Source organism: Diceros bicornis, chromosome 19 (assembly GCF_020826845.1).
Source record: "Diceros bicornis minor isolate mBicDic1 chromosome 19, mDicBic1.mat.cur, whole genome shotgun sequence".
Lineage (NCBI taxonomy): Eukaryota > Metazoa > Chordata > Mammalia > Perissodactyla > Rhinocerotidae > Diceros > Diceros bicornis.
In genome coordinates this window covers 22,279,682-22,297,422 of record NC_080758.1, presented here as the reverse complement: position 1 = coordinate 22,297,422, position 17,741 = coordinate 22,279,682, and the positions used below count along the sequence as shown (strand labels likewise).

Here is a 17,741-nt window from a genome sequence, read left to right as displayed (position 1 = left end):
AGTATTAGAGCTAAGATCTGATGCCATTTGCTCCGTACTCTGTCCTACACTGGCACAGAAACTTGTTTGTAGAATTTATACTTCATAGTTCAGAAAAGTCCCAATATCTACTTTAAATGCTTCTTGTACTGTCTTGAGGGAGGTTGGGTACTTTCTTTAGAATGGGGTGCTTGTGGCCAGTTAGCTCAGTCCTCGTGTACTGTGGAGGTTGGGGTGCATGTTTGATCTCTGCACGGGCCAGCTGGTTTCACCTTGTTCTTTGTCTAGTCGCTTTTGAAACGTGTCTCACTGGCCAGTTGGGCATAATTCAGTTCCCTCCCTACCACTAGTGAAGCAAGTCCACTTGCATATTGTTGGTGCATAACCATCAGAGTGTTCTAGATCGGACTCCTTCAGTCCTTTTGGAACGTGTTATGAGGGAAATAACGAGGTGGGGAGAAGCTTGTGATGTTGTTTCTTTAATTCCTAAAACATTTATATTACTTCTCCAAAGACTGAACCCCAGCCAGATGATCGTGCCTTCAGTTGTGCTGAGAGCCGTTTTGGAGTTTCAAATGCTCTTAGAAGTTCTTTCAGATGTGTAGTTCTACTTCCTTATCTCAGGATCAATTTTTTTAATCTTGCATCTTAGAATCCCAGAAAAGGAGCCAGAAATTTTATTAATTCACTTATAATAAGTTGTCCTGTCCACACATAGTAAGACAAAGGTGGATAATAAAGGTGACATACCATCCTTCTTCTTAAAACAGACCTAAACTTGAGAAGATGTTCCTAAAAGAACTGTACCCAAACTTTCTTATTTTCTGTCAGAATGATACATAATCATCCTGCTTCTTTTATTTTCCTTTAAACTCAGAGTACACACTTGTGTTCAACTTCCCTGAATCCATTCAGCAGTAAATATTCCATGCCACAGAGTTGTAACAGGCTAGATAAGGTGCTATCATGACAGCATTCACCTTCTCTGCATGCTGGTTTCTATGATGCTTCTAAAACTGTCAGGGCAGAAACTTCGTCTTAGAAGCCAATCTGTTTCATCTTTGTGCATGTTCAACGCAGCGATGATGATGCCTTTCTTGGAGATGAGCTGTAGTCGTATATCAGATCTACATTTGAAAATTCCACTTTCAAATCATGTGACCATAAGTCTAAAATAGAATGTTGAATTGAACGTTGTCAGAGTCTTCGAGTTCTAAGGAAAGAGGAAAAAATGGGGTTTGACATTGCTCTCTTGCGTCCATTCTTTCTAGATGACAATATTCAGAGAAACTGGAAGGTACAGTATGTACCTGCCTGGTTAAAAGAAGATCAGATTGTGGGGAAGAATGTGAAAAAGGAAAAAATCACCAGGGACACTTCTGAACCTAATTGGAGAAACTTACTTTCACTCCGATCCATTCTTGAGTCTTTCTACCATTCTTATTTACCATCTTCCTTTGTTCTCTAGACAACTCTGACTCTATAGCTACACAAACATGGTAGGATGGAAAGAGCACAGACTTGAGTGTGAATCCCACTTCTGCCTCCCACTAGCCCTGGGGAGTTTGCTCTGCCTGAGTCCGTTTCCTCATCTAAAATGGGGGTAATAATCCCTTCCTCCCAGTATTTGTCAAAAGTGAAGGAGTCATTACCCGTAAAACCCTCCGCACCATGCCTGACACATACTAAGCCCTCAGTCAACACTAGCTGCTTTTCCTAGGTGGATAGATGGTGGTAGCAGTGGTTATTATTCAGACTGCCTCACACAATGCCTGGTAGGTAGTAATCAATCAAAAATAATGCGATCTGCTGAAGGCTAGGATCTAATAAGCAGAAAAATGCTCCCCTACTCCTTTCTAATCTTTCTGTTAGTGATACGGATATTCCACTGTTGTTCTCTCCCACCTTAGCCAAGTTGGCTTTTCTATGCCTTCATCCACACTATTATTCCTTTTGCTTAGAATGTCTGTTCCAGCTTGTCAAGCTCCTTCAGAATCCACCTCAAATGTTACATTTCCTTTGAACTCTCTTGACTCCCCCAGACAGACTTAGTCTGACCTTCTTCTGGGTCCCCACAGCTTTCAGTACAGTTTGAGAGATCCTTTATAGTAGCCATTACTACATTTTTTTAAATTAATAATTTGCTCATATTTGTTAACCTTATTAGACTATAATCTCCTTGATTATGTGGACAGTTTTATTTATCTTTGCTGCCCCCAGCACGTCATACAATACCTGGCCCATAGTTAGGTATTCAGGAAATCTTTATCAGGTGGATGAATGAATGTGTTCTACTCCAAGTCCACATGTTTGCAAACCTCTAAGGGTTTTGTCTCTCATCTCTCTCCTTCTCTCTTCTCCTTTCTCCCCTTCCTCTTCCCATCTACTTCTCACATAGGCTGAGAAGCTATGGCCTGCTAGCTTTGTGCTCTGCCTGCCTCAACACTTTCAACCGATGTGTCCATCATACAAGTGTTTGTATATTCTCATTCATGATGTTTTCCTGCACGGTGCAGTCTGCAGCCCATCATATCTCACTTCTCTGGCCAGCATTCAAGCCTCCCACTAGCTAGCCCTCCAGGGCACTGTCCCTCACCATTTCCTGAGGTTTTCCTTTCTACCCCATCGCTTAGTGCACACAAGTCGTTAAATAGCTCTGAACCTCTACCTGCATTTTTTCAGTCCTGTTTGACAAATGCTTTCCAAGAACCTACTATGCAAAAAGTACCATGCAAGGTACTTTCTAGAGTACAAAGATGAGTAAAACACAACTCTTGCTTTCAAGGAACCTGCTCAGGAAAGAGTCACACATCTGAATAACTACTACAAGGCAGACCATGGGAGGTGCCATAAAAGAGGTAGAAATCCAAGGCTTGGGAGTTTTAAGGACTGAAAAATTGTATCTAGTTGGAAAAGTTTTCAAGTTGGAAAACTTTGAGAAGTTTTCAAAAGGAATATCACATTTTAGACTTTAAATATATTATGGTGGAGATTGAGAGGAGGTGGGGAGAGTACCAACATTACAAGCCGAGGAGAGGAGGCCAAAAAAGGGAGAGCAGGCCTGTTTGTGCTGTGTGCATGGATGGGAGCTAGTGAGCAGAAAGTATGAACAGCATAAGGCATTTCACATAAGGTCTCGGACCATGGGAAGGCATTCATTCTGTTGACTCTGCCCAAAAATACACTGAAACCTTACCCAAAAGTCACTTCTTCCCAGATGCCATAATATCTTAACTAACCCTAATCAGCACCCACCATTTGTAATTATTTTACTTCTGGGTACACTTTATCCCTTTACTTTTTAGTCATTTCCTGTGTCCCTGTGACTTGCCCACACAGACAGATCTGCCCAGTCAGATCTTCAGTGACTAAGACCAGGGCATCCCCTTACCTCCATGTTCCTTCTTTTTCTCCCTTAACTCAGTGCTTACAATGGTGTCCTTGCCACTAGGCACTTAGCAGGGCCAGGATCTGAACACTCTGCACCATGTTATTCATTTCCACCTCAGAGCTGAATCAGACAGGATTCCTGTCCCCAGGGAGTCCATAGTCTAGTAAATGGTAATTATGTAATTACAAGCAACTTACTTAACCTCTGTGTGCCTTGGATTCTAATTTGTACAATGGGATTAATAATCCCTTCCCTGCTCTCTTTAAATTTGGTAGTGAGGACCATATATATAATAACACTTTAAACTCTACAGCATTATAGAAATGTAAAGTATTAGCAGCAAATGCTTTTTGCATGAGTGGAAGTCAGGAGTAATTTTCTTTCCTGTGCCCCCAGCTGCTGAGCACTTAGGAGTTTTGGAGCAGGGAGTTATGATTATGAGTAAATGAGAAACTAAGGAGGTCCTTCTATTTTTAAACTCTTTGGACATCAGTCCAGTGCTCCATGACTACCTTGTGGACATTAACACTATTACTAGATTACTAAGGAATTTGCTACTAAATGAAGCTAGGAATTAGTGGTGGTGATTTACCAGGCAGTGCAGGGCCTCGCAAGTCTGCAGCCCTCTTTTGCCTCATAGACAGAGGCCTTTAGGAGCGAGATGAAAAGTAGCCTTGTGTTGCTACAGGCTGGCCCCCTGGGCAAATAAAAAAGTACATTATCTGCGTCTAAATAGTCTCTGAAGGATTCTTGCTGGAGATTGATGACCACAGTGGTAAGTCCTTCGAGTTTGGGAGAGTGGAAGACAGGGTCCCAAGGGCTTCTGTCCGTGACAGGAGCCTGAGTTATCAGAGGGAACCATGGCCATAAAACTGCTGGAAGAATTAAGAAATGGATCGTTGTCATCAAAAGCATGTATTAAGCACCTGTCATCTTAGGCCAGTGTGCTAGTTGTGCAGAATGAGTCCCTCACCCAGTTCTTAACTCCTGAGAGCCCACAGCCCAAAACAAAGATGTCTTTTTTGTTTTATTTACTGCATGGATGTTTACTGAGCTGGAGATATGAAGACAAAATTCAGCCCCTGTCTTCACAGAGCTCACAGTCCATCCTCATGAAATAAAGGGAATTATAGAAACAGAGGCTGATGATAGCTGAAATCAGTATGAATATCATGTGCAAGAGGAGGTCATGTCATGGAGTAGCTTGTCGAGAGTGGAATTTCAGAAGGGAGCAGTCGTTAGCCTTAAATAATCAGAAAAAGCTTTGTGGTAGAGGTAGCTTAAAAATGGTGTTGGCTTGGGGCTGGCCCCATGGCCTAATGGTTAAGTTCAGCACACTCTGCTTCGGTGGCCTGGGTTTAGTTCCCGGGCGCAGACCTACACTGCTAGTTGGCAGCCATGCTGTGGCGGCGACCCACATACAAAATAGAGGAGGATTGGCACAGATGTTAGCTCAGGGCGAATCAAAAAATAGTGTTGGCTTGAGAGATACCCCAGAATCCCTAGCAAGGAAGGCAGTGAAGGCCCTGAGATGGAGAAGAGAGCTCTCTTGGCAGAGGTGGTAATAATCAACCAGATGGGGAGCTTGCAGGTGATGAAAATGTTCTACAAGGGTTGTGATGATGGTTACACAACTGAGTACACTAAGAGCCATTAAATTGTACACTTTACATGGGTGAATTGTATGGTATGTGAATTGTGTCTCAATAAAGCTATTTAAAAAACAGAATCCCCTAGAGAGGAATAGACATGGAGACAGCAAGTCTGATAGATCTGGAGTTACAAAGATTTAGGAAAGTGACCTCTGTCACTTATTAGGGCTTTGGCCTAGAGGAATGTCAGACTTGTGAAATGCATTGGAAAGGTTGGAAGCATTTTGCATCTGACAAAATGTAAGTCTTTTTGCGCCTGTGCCATCGGTTTCACCAGGGTACCAAGACAGAGTTGTGGGGAAAGGGGACCTCTCTTCCCTACATTTAACTTGATTTGGAAAGGAAAGAGAGTTAAGTGTATCTTGCGGAGAGATTATTTATGGAGGCCGGAACCAAACAGTAAAGAACAAGTGGAAGCAGATAAATGGCTTAGATTTGTGTCCCCATAAGCTTATTTTTTTAGGTTGAATATGTGGATGAGATCATTTTGGCCTTGACTCATTGTATAGAAAAAGTGGGCTTTAATCTTGGCTCCTTGGGCCTCTAGTCCATTATTAATGAGAACATAAGAAAGATACTTGAGAAAAATGGGAGAAGTAGAAGACAAATCAAGGCAGAGTGGTTTTCTTTGGTTGTTGCTATTCTTCTGTGTATCATGGGCAGACTAGAAGCCTGTTCTTTCCTCCTCCGCTCACTGTCCAGCTTTTATTCCCAACATTCATTCATTTTTAGGACATGGTCCGACGTGGAGAAATCATAGACAATGACATTGAGGATGAGTTCTACCTCCGGCGCTTGGACGCGGGACTCTTTGTTCTCCAGCACATCTGCTACATCATGGCGGAGATCTGTAATGCCAATGTCCCCCAGGTAGGAGGGGCCCTCTCCTGGATGGGCCTGTCCATCCCTGCCTCCTTCCTTGCTGCCTGCTTAGGCAGAGCCTCTCAAAGAGAGAAGTGGATCACACTCTCCTTGAATTCCTCCACTCTGTGTTGGCCCCCTTTTTCAGGAATGGGAGTGAGGTGAATACATTTATTATGACGTATTCTGGTGTCTACCAGGACAAATGATGCTTTTTCTTTCTCTCCCCACTCTTCCACTTCCTTATTAGATTCGCCAGAGGGTTCACCAGATCCTAAATATGCGAGGAAGCTCCATCAAAATTGTCAGGCACATCATCAAGGGTGAGTTGGATGTTGCTTGTGTCTGGGGCTCCAGGGAATTAGACGATGCTTGCTTTTTGAGTCTGTGTCAGTATACCTGGAATTTGGTGCACAGCGTTCTCTGCACTGCAAGCTTAAGTGTATTGTCCAGTGTACTGTGTCTAGGTCATCTTGGTCAGAATACGGAAGACTAACCCAGTTATTCTCTGCTTCTGACCCTCCAGCTCCAGAATTTAAAAAACATATAAGAAACAAGAAGCACTAGGGCTTGGAAATATTTGTTAAAAAGACAAGAAACAAAAAATTTAGTTCCAAGTTGCCTATAGTGGAAGAAAATTGCTTTCTTAGGGAAAAAAACAAGAAAGTAACAAGAAATACCCGGAATTAGGCAAGACAGAAGGAAGTAGGTATGGGGCAGTGTGGTGTAATAGAAAGAGCATGCCTGCCTTCCTGTCCTGGCTCTGCCTTCCCTTAGCTGTGTGAGCATGATCTAGAAGCAGCTTTGCAAAGGTCCATGAGATACGACATGACAGTGCCAGTCTAGTGCCTATCAACACAGGAAGTGCTAGTTCAGGTGAGTTTCCCTCCTTCCCTCATCTACACCAGGGAGTCCCTCAAATGCTCTTGTATCTTTGGCTGGACCTGACTCAGCTGGAGTGGCTCCTAGGAGGCCACCTGAACTGAGCTCTGTGATGCAGTCCTGCCCGTGGGCCACTTAGCACAGACTAACAGCCATGACAGGTAGAGGACTGTATTTTACAGTGCTGATAACGCCCGAGTTCAGAGAGAGTCAGGGTGGACTGGGTAACTGCAGGCAAATCATTTTCTCTCTCTGGCCCTTGTTATGCCCGTTTCTAAGATGAGGGGTTAGGCTAGATGTACTCAAAGAGTTTGCCTATAAGTGGCTTATAACTACCATTACAGATGGGAGACAAAATGTGAAGATAAATAATACATATAATAAAGGGAAGTTAAAAGCATGAGCTCCTGGAACTGAGTCCTGGCTCGGCCATTTACTGTGTTACCTCGGGTACGATACCCAATTGCTCTGTGACCCCATGGACTGGGTGAGAGAATTAAATGAGATGATATATGGAAAATGTCTGACCCTTAATAAGCTCTCAGTGGGCCGGCCCCGTGGCTTAGCGGTTAAGTGCGCACGCTCCGCTACTGGCGGCCCGGGTTCGGATCCCGGGCGCGCACCAACGCACCGCTTCTCCGGCCATGCTGAGGCCGCGTCCCACATACAGCAACTAGAAGGATGTGCAGCTGTGACATACAACTATCTACTGGGGCTTTGGGGGAAAAAAATAAATAAATAAAATTATTTAAAAAAAAAATAAGCTCTCAGTAAATGTTAGCTATTATGAGTATTATGAAATAGTAGGATGATAATTATCATCATCATTATCATAAGTGAGGCATGGCTAAAATCCCATGGGAAGCCTTGTGAGAGTAGTAGCATTGAGCTGGGTCTTAGAGGCTGGGACAAGGACATTCCAGAACGAAGGGACAGTGTGAGTGAAGGCGTTGGGGCTGGAAATCAAATGTTCAACACAGCCCTCCCAGACAGGTGGGAATGGTAATTCATTGTGCCCATTTTGCAGGTGGAGAATTTGAGGCATTGGAATCTATTGTTTTCTCCCTCAGAGAAGGAGGAAAGGGGAACCCGTAATGAACCTAGCCCAGCATCTTACCTTCCATTGTGGCATCCTGGGTGCTCCCTTCTCGTTCTCAGTGTCACATTCACATGAATTACTGCTCCGAGTGTGATGCCACCTCCTCCTTAAGGTATAGCTGTGGTGATTTGCAACTCCAGCCTTTAAATGGCATTTATTTTTAACGCCCACATGTTCGATTAGAACTTTTTATTACTCTCAGCTCTACTGTCTTGCATTTAGATTTCTCGCTACACCTCCATCCCTGTAATCAAAACAGTGATCTTCTGAGAAAAAGTGTTTTTAGTGGATACTGACACGTAGTAGGTGGATGTTTTTCTTTCTGAAATCCTAACACATATACCTTAGGTTATTCAGAATTTTCAGTTGTTGTGAGCCAGCCTCTGTCTCCCTCAGATCCCGCTTATTCCCCCAGCGCCTATTAGAGTGCCAGGCACATACTGGGTGCTGAATAGCTATTTGTTGATTGAGTGTTGGGCAAGTGAGCAGGTGAGCAGGCAGGTGAGCAGGCAGGTGAGTGGCCTGCACAGATGCTGTGTTCATTCCCGCCATTCTTGTTCCTCTCCCCTGTTGCTTTCTTTCCCTCCCCCTCTGTCCACACCTTCGGACCCATCTTTCCAGACTGCAGTCCAGCCCTTCATTTCTCTCTCCGTCACCCTTCACAGCTAATCCACTAGTAAATCTGCCAGTTCTGCCTCCAAACTCAATCTTAAATCCGTCTACTTCTCTCCATCTGTTATTTCCCATCATAGCACCCAGTTTATTTCCTTCCTAGCCGTTATCACAATCTATAATTGTTTTTATTTATGTCTTCGTTTACTCATTTTGTGTGTCTCATACATTAAAACATAAGCTTTGTGACGTAGGGACATCGTTTAGCTTATTCACCAAGTCTCCTCAGCACCTAGAGCAACGCTGGGCACATAATGAGAACCCAGTGAATATTTTAAACGCTGTTGAATTCAACCCTACCGCTGTGTGAATTTAATTTGGCAAATGTTTACTGAGACTCTCCTAGACAGTGCTAGATACTGTGCTACTAAGGTGTCACATGGCACCTGCCCTCATGGAGTTCAGTCTTCTGGGGGACATAGATGTACAAATGACCAACCGTAATTCAAGCTAAATGAAATATACACTCCAGCAACCACTCAGCTAGCAGTGCTCAATGCCAGGCTCTGTATCCAGTACTAGAGACACAAAGAAGAATAAACAAGATCCCTATCCTTGAGACGTTCACAGTCTAGTGGGGAGAAATACTCGAAACTAATTATGATGTGATAAGTGCTGCGTTAAAGTTGTGAACAGTGTGCTAAGGGAGCAGTGAGGAGGCGGCAACAGAGGCACAGGCCATGCCATGGAATCCCAGGAGGGAGAGGCTCCTCCTCAGGACTGCGAGTGGTGTCACAGAGGGAGCAGAGGCCCAGAGGCAGGACTGGCCATCAGTGGCCTTCGTAAGAACTCTGGCCCTATCAGCAGAGGCCGAGCAGGGATGCCAGAGGCTGAAGCATTGTGGGGGCAAGGGGTGGTGGTTGGAAGTGTTGCTGGGCAGGCCTCTTGAGTTCTGTTGGGTACATGGTGAATTTTGGGGTACGGATAGTGAGCTGCATCCCTTTTTTGGCCAGCGAACAGTGGACAATTCTCATTAGCACTCAGGAGAGATGCTGGTTCGGGCAATTTGAAGTCATTAGTGTGGAGGTGGTATTTAAAGCTGGGAATTGGATGCCACTACCCAGGTCAGAGAGGCCCTCACAGGATGCTGACCACTGAAAAAACAAGAGTTCTCTCTACCTGTAAGGCTATGGTTATAATAAAGGGTTCTCAACCCCTTTCCACTGGCATGCCCCCACCGTGGCTCACACCCACCACAGGGAAGCCCGTCTGCCTGCCGTGTTGTGTGGTGGAGCTGTGCCGTGTTCCCCCTGACCCCGGGGCAGCAAGCGTCCTCAGGACGGTGTTGAGGTTGAAAAGGGGTGAGGCTACCCTGAGAGTTGATGGCTGGGCTCTGCTCGGGCCCACTTCTTAAAAGCCTTCACTCCCCCACCCTTCCTCCGCCTTCATTCCATCAGAAAGCATGAAAACAAGCCTCGTAAAGAAAGCCAGCTCATCAGTCTGTCCTCTTTGATTTTAATTTTGTTTTTCAGTTTGGGTTGCTTCCTTTTTTTTTTTTAACATACTAATTAGATGCAAGCTTTTTCTTTGATTTTATGGCCTACATATTTCCTGAGTTTTGCTGGCAGGATGACAGCTGATGTATCCCTTGAGGTCTCAGGAAAACGCTGATGAGGCAAGCCCAGCAGGGGGCTTTTCCCGTTATATTTCAGTCCCCTTTCTCACGATTTTCCTCCCTCCTTTTCTGCTGGAGGTGCCACGAGAGCTGGGAATAATTGATGGCTCATTAAAGCCCCTCTTTCTGCAGCCTGCTTGCAGCACTCCCAAAGTCCAGCCTTCCCTGGAGCTGGCAGCAGCTCTGGGCCTGAGGACTGCGTGCCCACATAGGGGACGATGGTCTCTTTGCTAGAGAAGGGCAGATCAGACCGTGTGCTCCACGAGGGCAGCGACAGTCTTCCTGCCTTTTATCTTCTGGTGCCTGGCCCATGACTGGCACAGAGAAGGGGCTCAGTTAATGCTTATGAGTGGAGTGTGCTGAGGTGGTGCCTCGGGCTTCTTTGTGCTGTTCCAGAAATCCAGGACCACAGTAGGTAAAGTGGTCACTCCTGAGTGTGTCCTCTGTGTCAGACATTTAATGTATATTCTCTGGTTCTCACAACAGCCCTAGAAAGCAGGATTACAGTCTCCATTTTGCAGATAAGGAAACCGAGACTCGCAGAGGTTAAGGGATGTTACCCAAGTCACCAGAAATGTTGGAAACTGGATCTGGACTCAGAATTATACGCAGGCAGTCTTCCATCTGGCAGGAAGGGAAGCTCCAGCTGTGCTGATTGGCTGATACACTCCTACAAGCTTTTAAGGAAAAAAAGAAAGTTTAGGTCATCTGCCTTTACAGAGCACCCACTTGGCATCACAGGGTGCTAGGCGGGCTCCTGAGATGATTGAGACACTAGGATGCCCTGTCTGCGGGGAGCGTACTGTCCCATTACAGGTGAAATAACTAACTACCACAACACACAGCAGAATGAAGTCATTGCTAAGATAGGAGTGGGAATCAAGAAGGCACAGTTAATTCTCTGGAGATTAAAAGGGGCGTGAAGATCTGGTCAAGAGGCTGCATGGAGGAAGTGCCTGCTTTTTTTTTTTTTTATAGTGGCAAAATATACATAAGATTTACCATTTTACCATTGTAACCATCACCATCATCTATCCACAGAATTTATTTTTATCTTGCAAAACTGAAACTCACCCATTAAACACTACCTCCCCAGTCCCTCCTCCCCCGTCCCTGGCAACCACCCTCGTACGATCTGTCTCTGTGAAGTTGCTGACTCTGAGTAAGGAGGAGGTTTCTTGAAGCATGTGAAAGACCTCCACAGGCGGGTGCGCGTGTACATCACGGAGTGGTCAGCTCCTTGGACATGGAGTAGGAGCTGTGACCTGGGAATACTTCTTAGTATAAATACTTTGCGAAGAGTTACTGTGAAAGCTGCTGGCAAGTCTCTTAACTGTTATAGTCACTGGTGAACATTGTCAGAAGACCACGTGGGTGCTGGGCTGTTTTGCAGAGGAAAGCTTAGAGGATTACTGACTCAAAATTCTTTCACTGGTGGCGAAAAGACTGAGCCAAACTTCAAAATGCTTTCAGAAATTGGCTCCCGGCCCTTTGATTTGCTGGTGTTCCTTATGGCTTGAAATCTTCTCTTAGAAGCTCACAAGCCTGTGTTTCCATATTGATTTGGGGCTCTTGGTAACCTGAGCTTTGCTTCTGTGATTTTAAAGCTGCAAAACCTGATAGAGTCTATCCTTTGATGACGTGTTGATGTGTGTGTGACTTGCACCAGGTCCTGGCTCCTGTGGCCACTAGGGTATTTGGAGTCAGGAGAGGATCCTGGAGGGAGCCCTGTGTGTTAACCTTAGGCAGCTGCTTACCCTCCCTAAGCCAGCGTCTTCGTCTGTAAGATGGGGATAACTGGCCTCAAAAGATTGCTGTGAGAATTAGAAGAGGTAAAGTGTAGGTAAAGTGCTGACATGTTGGCTGGCACATAATAAGTGCTCGATAATGTTAGCTCCCTTTACTGTTGTGGTTTGTGTCTGAGCTAACCCAGTAAGAAGTAGAACTGAGATGCACAGACCAGCGTGACTCCTGGCTCTCTGTAAGTTGGGGTAAGTTAGTAGATAATATATTTGAGCCTTGGTTTCCTCCTCTGTAAAAAACAAACCGAAAGTGAATACTGCCCCTCAAGAAGGCTGAGGTTGAAATGTAGTCGGGTGCCTGGGACAGAGTACATGCTCAGTATATGGGAGTCATTTCCTTCCCTTCCTTGGCCTAATCCTTTCGCGTGGAGCTGGCAGCAGCCTGGACTTAGATGCAGGCAGGAAAGCCCATGGACCAGCACCCAGGCCAGACTCCTGGGGCCTGGTGGTGGGTAGGGGTGGGTGGGTGCCGTTCCAACCAGCTAAAATGTCCTCAGGACTGTGGGAACATGACCTCGTTAGCATCATAAGCAAAGGGTAAGTTTCCTTCTCCTTTTAGCAGGTTTCATTTTAATGCTATCTCTGATGAACTTATCGCCTGTAGCCCCAGCAAAATGTTCTCCTCTTAGAGAAGTGTAACAGTAGACCTTCCAAGTTCGTTGTTGTTAAGGAATCTGTGTTAGACATGAGGATTTTCCTTACCCAGTTTCCAGTTTGTGGTTGTTTCTATGTCTTCAAGGGTTTTCAGTGTGAAAACGTTGGTATTCCTCTTCTTCCTCCTCCCTCTTCCTCCTGCATTTTTTAAAGGGTGAGCGTTTAAGGCTTGAGGTCCAGGGATCTGAACCAGGCTTGTGAATGCTGGTCCCAGTCTCTGTCCTAGAAGACAGTTCTTCCCCGTCCGCCAGCCCCCGTGCCCGCTTCCCTCGTCCTCTTAACATAAACAGAACAGCTTGTATTCTGTGTTAGAATAGTAAACCTGCTGTCTAAAGTTTGCTTTAATATTTATGCGTTCAGCACTGCTGCCTGTTTTTGAGCTCCATCAAAGCCTTTATTATAAGAGCATTTGAAAATGCTGGGCAAGTAGAGAAGAGACTTGATGTGTACACTCTCTTTCTCACTCTCCAGCCCCACTCATCCTCTCTTCTCTCCCCTCCCCACCCCGCCATCCCCCTCTCCCTTTCCCTCTCCCCCACCCTGCGGTTCTCCCTTCATCTAGCATCTCTGTTTTTCCTGTGTTCTCTCTTCCTCTCTTACACACACACACACACACACACACTCTCTCACACACACACAGCAAAGAGAACTCTTTCCCAAGACCTCTGGGAGGAATCTGTTCAATATTTATAAACTGCTGCAGCAGCTATAATAACCAGAGGTAGCTGGCACCACCAAGATTTGCTCCAAATAGGATTCTGCTGTGGAAACAAAGCATGAGTAGGGTAAGGAGTGGAGGGTGAGGGCGAGCTGCACGCTTGGTGCCGGCTGCCAGGGGCAGTGGAAGGAGGGGCTTGTCAGACCTGGTTCTGGGCCTGGCTCTGTGGCTGGCTCGCTGTGGGACCCTGGCCAGTCACCTGCCCCTCAGGGTTGCAGTACATTTCTGATTGCCCTGCCAGCTCTGACAGTCATTCGGTGACCTGGCATGAGAGGGTGTGGCCCCAGCGACCCACTCCACATCTGTCCTAGCCCCTGAGGCCCCTTTACTGCAGGGCAGTCCCTCTAGAGTCTTACCTTTTTGTGTGTGTGTGTGTGTGAGGAAGACCAGCCCTGAGCTAACATTCACGCCAATCCTCCTCTTTTTGCTGAGGAAGACTAGCCCTGGGCTAACATCCGTGCCCATCTTCCTCCACTTTATATGGGATGCTGCCACAGCATGGCCTGACAAGCGGTGTGTTGGTGCGCACCCGGGATCCGAACCCAGGCCGCCAGCAGCGGAGCGCGCGTGCTTAACCGCTACACCACAGGGCCGGCCTAGAGTCTTACCTTTTATGAGGACTTTGTAGCCAGATGCCCTGCCAGGGCTGGGCTGCTTTGGAGTTTTTTCCCCAAAGGATGGGGACCAGGCAGGATAAGATATTTCTTAGGTAAGAGGATGCCGCTTTGGGGACCAGCTACCCCTGGATGGCTTTTTAGGTGCCCTTTTCACTACTCACACATGTTGGTTTAAATTTCAGCTCCCCTGCCGTTCTAGACTTGGGCAAGTTGCTTCAGTTCTCTACTAGGCCTCAGTTTCTTCATCTGTAAACAGAGATGGTTTTCTTTACCTTGTAGGATTGCTGCAGAGATTAAATGAGACAACATATATAAATACCTGGCACTCACTGCATGTTAGCTCCCATTCCACTGTGTGAGAGAGCCCCTCTTCCAGATTGCACTAACTCTGTTCACAGCCCATTTCCAGAGAACAGGTGATCTGACTGTCTCCTCTGTCCCCACAGACGGAGTGACAGGAGACTTGCCCATGGGATGGTGCTCTGGTACAGTAGTGACGTGTTGTTTTCCTGAGGCCCTGGCAGAGGTGATTTAGCAAGGGGATTGATACAGACTTTGGTTCCTCTACTTTGTGCATCCGTAGAAAGAGATTAGGTCTCTCCAGGGAAACGGGCTTTACTTGGAAGATCACTGCCCCACAGGATCAGACTATTTTTCTGCTTCCCTCCTCCTGGGTCTGAGACTACATTAGGAGAGCAAAGTGTTAGTTCAATCCATTAAGACTCTTGCTTCCAGACCATGCCTCTGGGGGTATTAAATGCTATAATGGTCATTTCTCTCTCTCCTGGGGCAGTGACTAGATCATTCACATGTGAGTAAGAGACGCCACTTATAACACAGCCCCACAGCCTTCTCCCGAAGCCCAGTTCCTATTCTCCCATCACCCCAGCCCTCTCTTTAAGGGGCCTAAATGGAAGGCATCACAACCATTTGCTGTTGGAGGTGATGGATGGGCCTAACAGAAGAGGATGATTTCCGGGGGGAAACACACAGCTGGCACATGTTTGGATCCCAAATCCCGTTTTCCGGCACATGTCCAAAGTAATAAAGAGGAAGGAGGAAAAATGAAGAAGTGGCAGGAACAAAATTATTTCCCTAGCATAGTGGGGGGTAGGAGGTGGTGGAGGAGGGGTCGCACACTTTCTTCTCTGCCCCCATTCTTTGTCAGATTTGGATCAGCAGATGTTTTATTATGCAAAAGCCTCTTGCAGGAGAGTTCTCTATTGTTCTGTCTCAGGCTGCCTCAGTCAGGGAGCAGGCGGCAGATATGCCAGCAGTCATCCTACTCAACTACTCTGAGAGTTCATTCACCACGCCAGACTGACGGTTGGCTCTTGGCCAGGCTTTGCTGGGAATTTAGCTGAAAAAGGGCAAAAGCTGCTACCTTCATGAAGCACCCAGTCTAGAGGGAGCGAGAGGACAAGTGGAGGATGATTTAGTAGTCAGGCCATTGATGGGGACCAGTGGCCTGAGGCCAGGAGCAGGAGTAAGAGATGACCAGGCAGAGTTTCACACAGAAGATGTCCTTTAAGATGGACCTTGAAGGATATGTGGGATTTCCACGAGTGACAGTGCTGGCCTGAGCAAAGGAGGCCCAGGGAGGGAACTAGTGTTTCTTGAACATCTGGAGTTTGCTAGGTACCTTACATACATTTTCCAGAGGAGGAGACCACCCTTCAAGGTCACTTAGTATTGTGAGTCAGAGACAGGATGCAGACACAGCCCACGATGCTGCACCGTGTCCTCTCTGTGGGTGGGGGCAGGGCACAGTCAGCGGGCAGTGAGGAGTTCAGTCACCCCGTCCTCGCAGCACCTCCACCCCTTGTGCCCTGCACTCTAGTCCCTAAGTTCTACACATCATTTCTGCACCGTATCCCACCCCTCCCCACCTCCTAAAACCAGGGTGACTACATGATCTGAGGGGACACTTTTGGGAATGAAATGGAGTGTTATTAGATTAGGTATTGTGCTGGGATCACCGGACCAAGCGGATCATACGGTTATCCACCTTACCACTCTTTGATTGTGTCCTCTAGAGATCTGTCATCAGCATCATCTCCTGTACCCTCATCCTCCTTGGGAATATTTTCGTGATCTTCCTGCTCTCACTGAAACCTGCCTCCCTGGGGTGGGCCCTCTCAAGTGGTGGCTGTTTTCTCCCACACCTACCACTGGACACAGGGGAGGGGTCTCCCACGCTCCTCATGGGCATCTCTAGACCATTCTTACTCCCTCCCTTTTCCCTAACAACGCCCAGTTCTTTGAATCTTGTGTCAGTAGACTAGATACCCCAACACCTCTCTTTGTTGGTGGAGCAGGCACCTGCTCCCCTTATTCCTTGGAGGAATTCTGGGCTCACTGTCACCTTCTCCACCACTCTGACATATTTCTTGGTGACTTCAATACCCACATCTCTTTCTCACACACCCCGTTTCCAGTCTATCAGTGAATCCTGCTGGATCCGCCTTCAGAATATGTCTGAAATCTGAAGACTTCTCACCTCCACCATGAGCTCCTTGGTCCAAGTCGCCATCAGACCACATCCCCTTCCTCCTGCCCCTCAGGGTGTCTCCCACACGTCAGCTGGAGCCCGCAGGCCCTGTGTGTTTGTGCCTGCCCCTGCCCTGGCTCTGTGCTCTAGCCACGCTCACCTCCTTGCTCACCCTCAGACGGACTGAGCAAGCCCCCCGCTCTGCCACTTGCTCCCAGATATGCCCACACGTAAGGTCTTTAATCAAAACTCCCCATCTCCCTGAGCCCTCTGACAGCCACCATATGTATTTTCTTTTTGGTTTGTTTCCCCCACTAGAAAGTAGGCTTCACAAGAGCAGAGATTTTCGTCTATTTTGATCATTACTTTATCCCCACTGCCTCATATAGTGGTTCTCAAACTTGAGGGTGCATCAGCCTTACCCAGAGCACTTGTTCACACAGACCACTAGGCCTAGTACATAGGTCTGGGTTAGGCCTCAAAATGTGCATTTCTAACAAGTTTCTGCATGATGCTGATGCTGCTGGTTGGGGTCCATACTCTCACAACCTGTGGTCTAGAACAGTGCCTGCCTGTAGTAGGCATCCACTGCCTGTGTGCTAAGTGAATAAAGGAGTGAGTAAAGGCTGTGGCTGGGAGAGGAATGTGAGCCTGGAAAGGTAAGTTGGGCCCTTTTCACTGAAGGCCTTGAATGCAAAACCAAGGAGTTTGGCGACAACCGCCACCGTGGGGGCTGTTGGAACAGCATGCACCACAGTGGGAGCTGGGATTGGGGGAGAGGTGTGCAGTGACCGCGCCACCGTGGACCCCACGCCTCGGATTCCCGCCTAACCCTGCCTTTGTCTGCCTAGAGTATGCAGAGAACATCGGGGACGGCCGGAGCCCGGAGTTCCGGGAGAACGAGCAGAAGCGCATCCTGGGCCTGCTGGAGAACTTCTAGAGGCCCCTTGGCCCTGTGCAGCATGGGCTCTCCCTGGGCCTCCTTCTCAGAAACAGTTTTTACACAGCTCACTGTGACTTTTGGACAAATTAAAGCTAGTTTTGGTATTCCTGGGCTGGCATTCTTTGTAGCAAACAGTCCCCCCTAACCTTTCCCCAGCACTTCCCCAGAGGCTGTCGTGGGGCACCTCTCTGGTGGGGAAGGTCAGTGGTTGGCCTCTGCTGGTGAGGGTCCTGAGGCTCAGAGAGCGTATCAGTGGTGATGTGAGCGCTGTGGGTACTCTGGGGGTACTGCCATGAGGCTGCCTGTCTGTAACTGGGAAGGGGGAGGTGTGGACGAGTGACCTCTCCGGAGCTTCCAGCCCTGAC

The 17,741-nt window shown here is 47.2% G+C and overlaps 1 protein-coding gene across 1 annotated transcript in view; it reads left to right on the top strand.

The window, feature by feature from the left end:
- The window catches only part of CTNNBL1 (catenin beta like 1), a 160,155-nt gene extending 142,689 nt beyond the window's left edge, over positions 1-17,466 (top strand). The window contains exons 14-16 of the mRNA XM_058562718.1: positions 5,755-5,892; positions 6,134-6,206; positions 17,285-17,466. Of these exons, the coding sequence (XP_058418701.1) occupies positions 5,755-5,892; positions 6,134-6,206; positions 17,285-17,373 (300 nt within the window). The 3' untranslated portion in view covers positions 17,374-17,466. The remainder of the gene's footprint in view (positions 1-5,754; positions 5,893-6,133; positions 6,207-17,284) is intronic.
- The last annotated feature ends 275 nt before the right edge of the window (positions 17,467-17,741 follow it).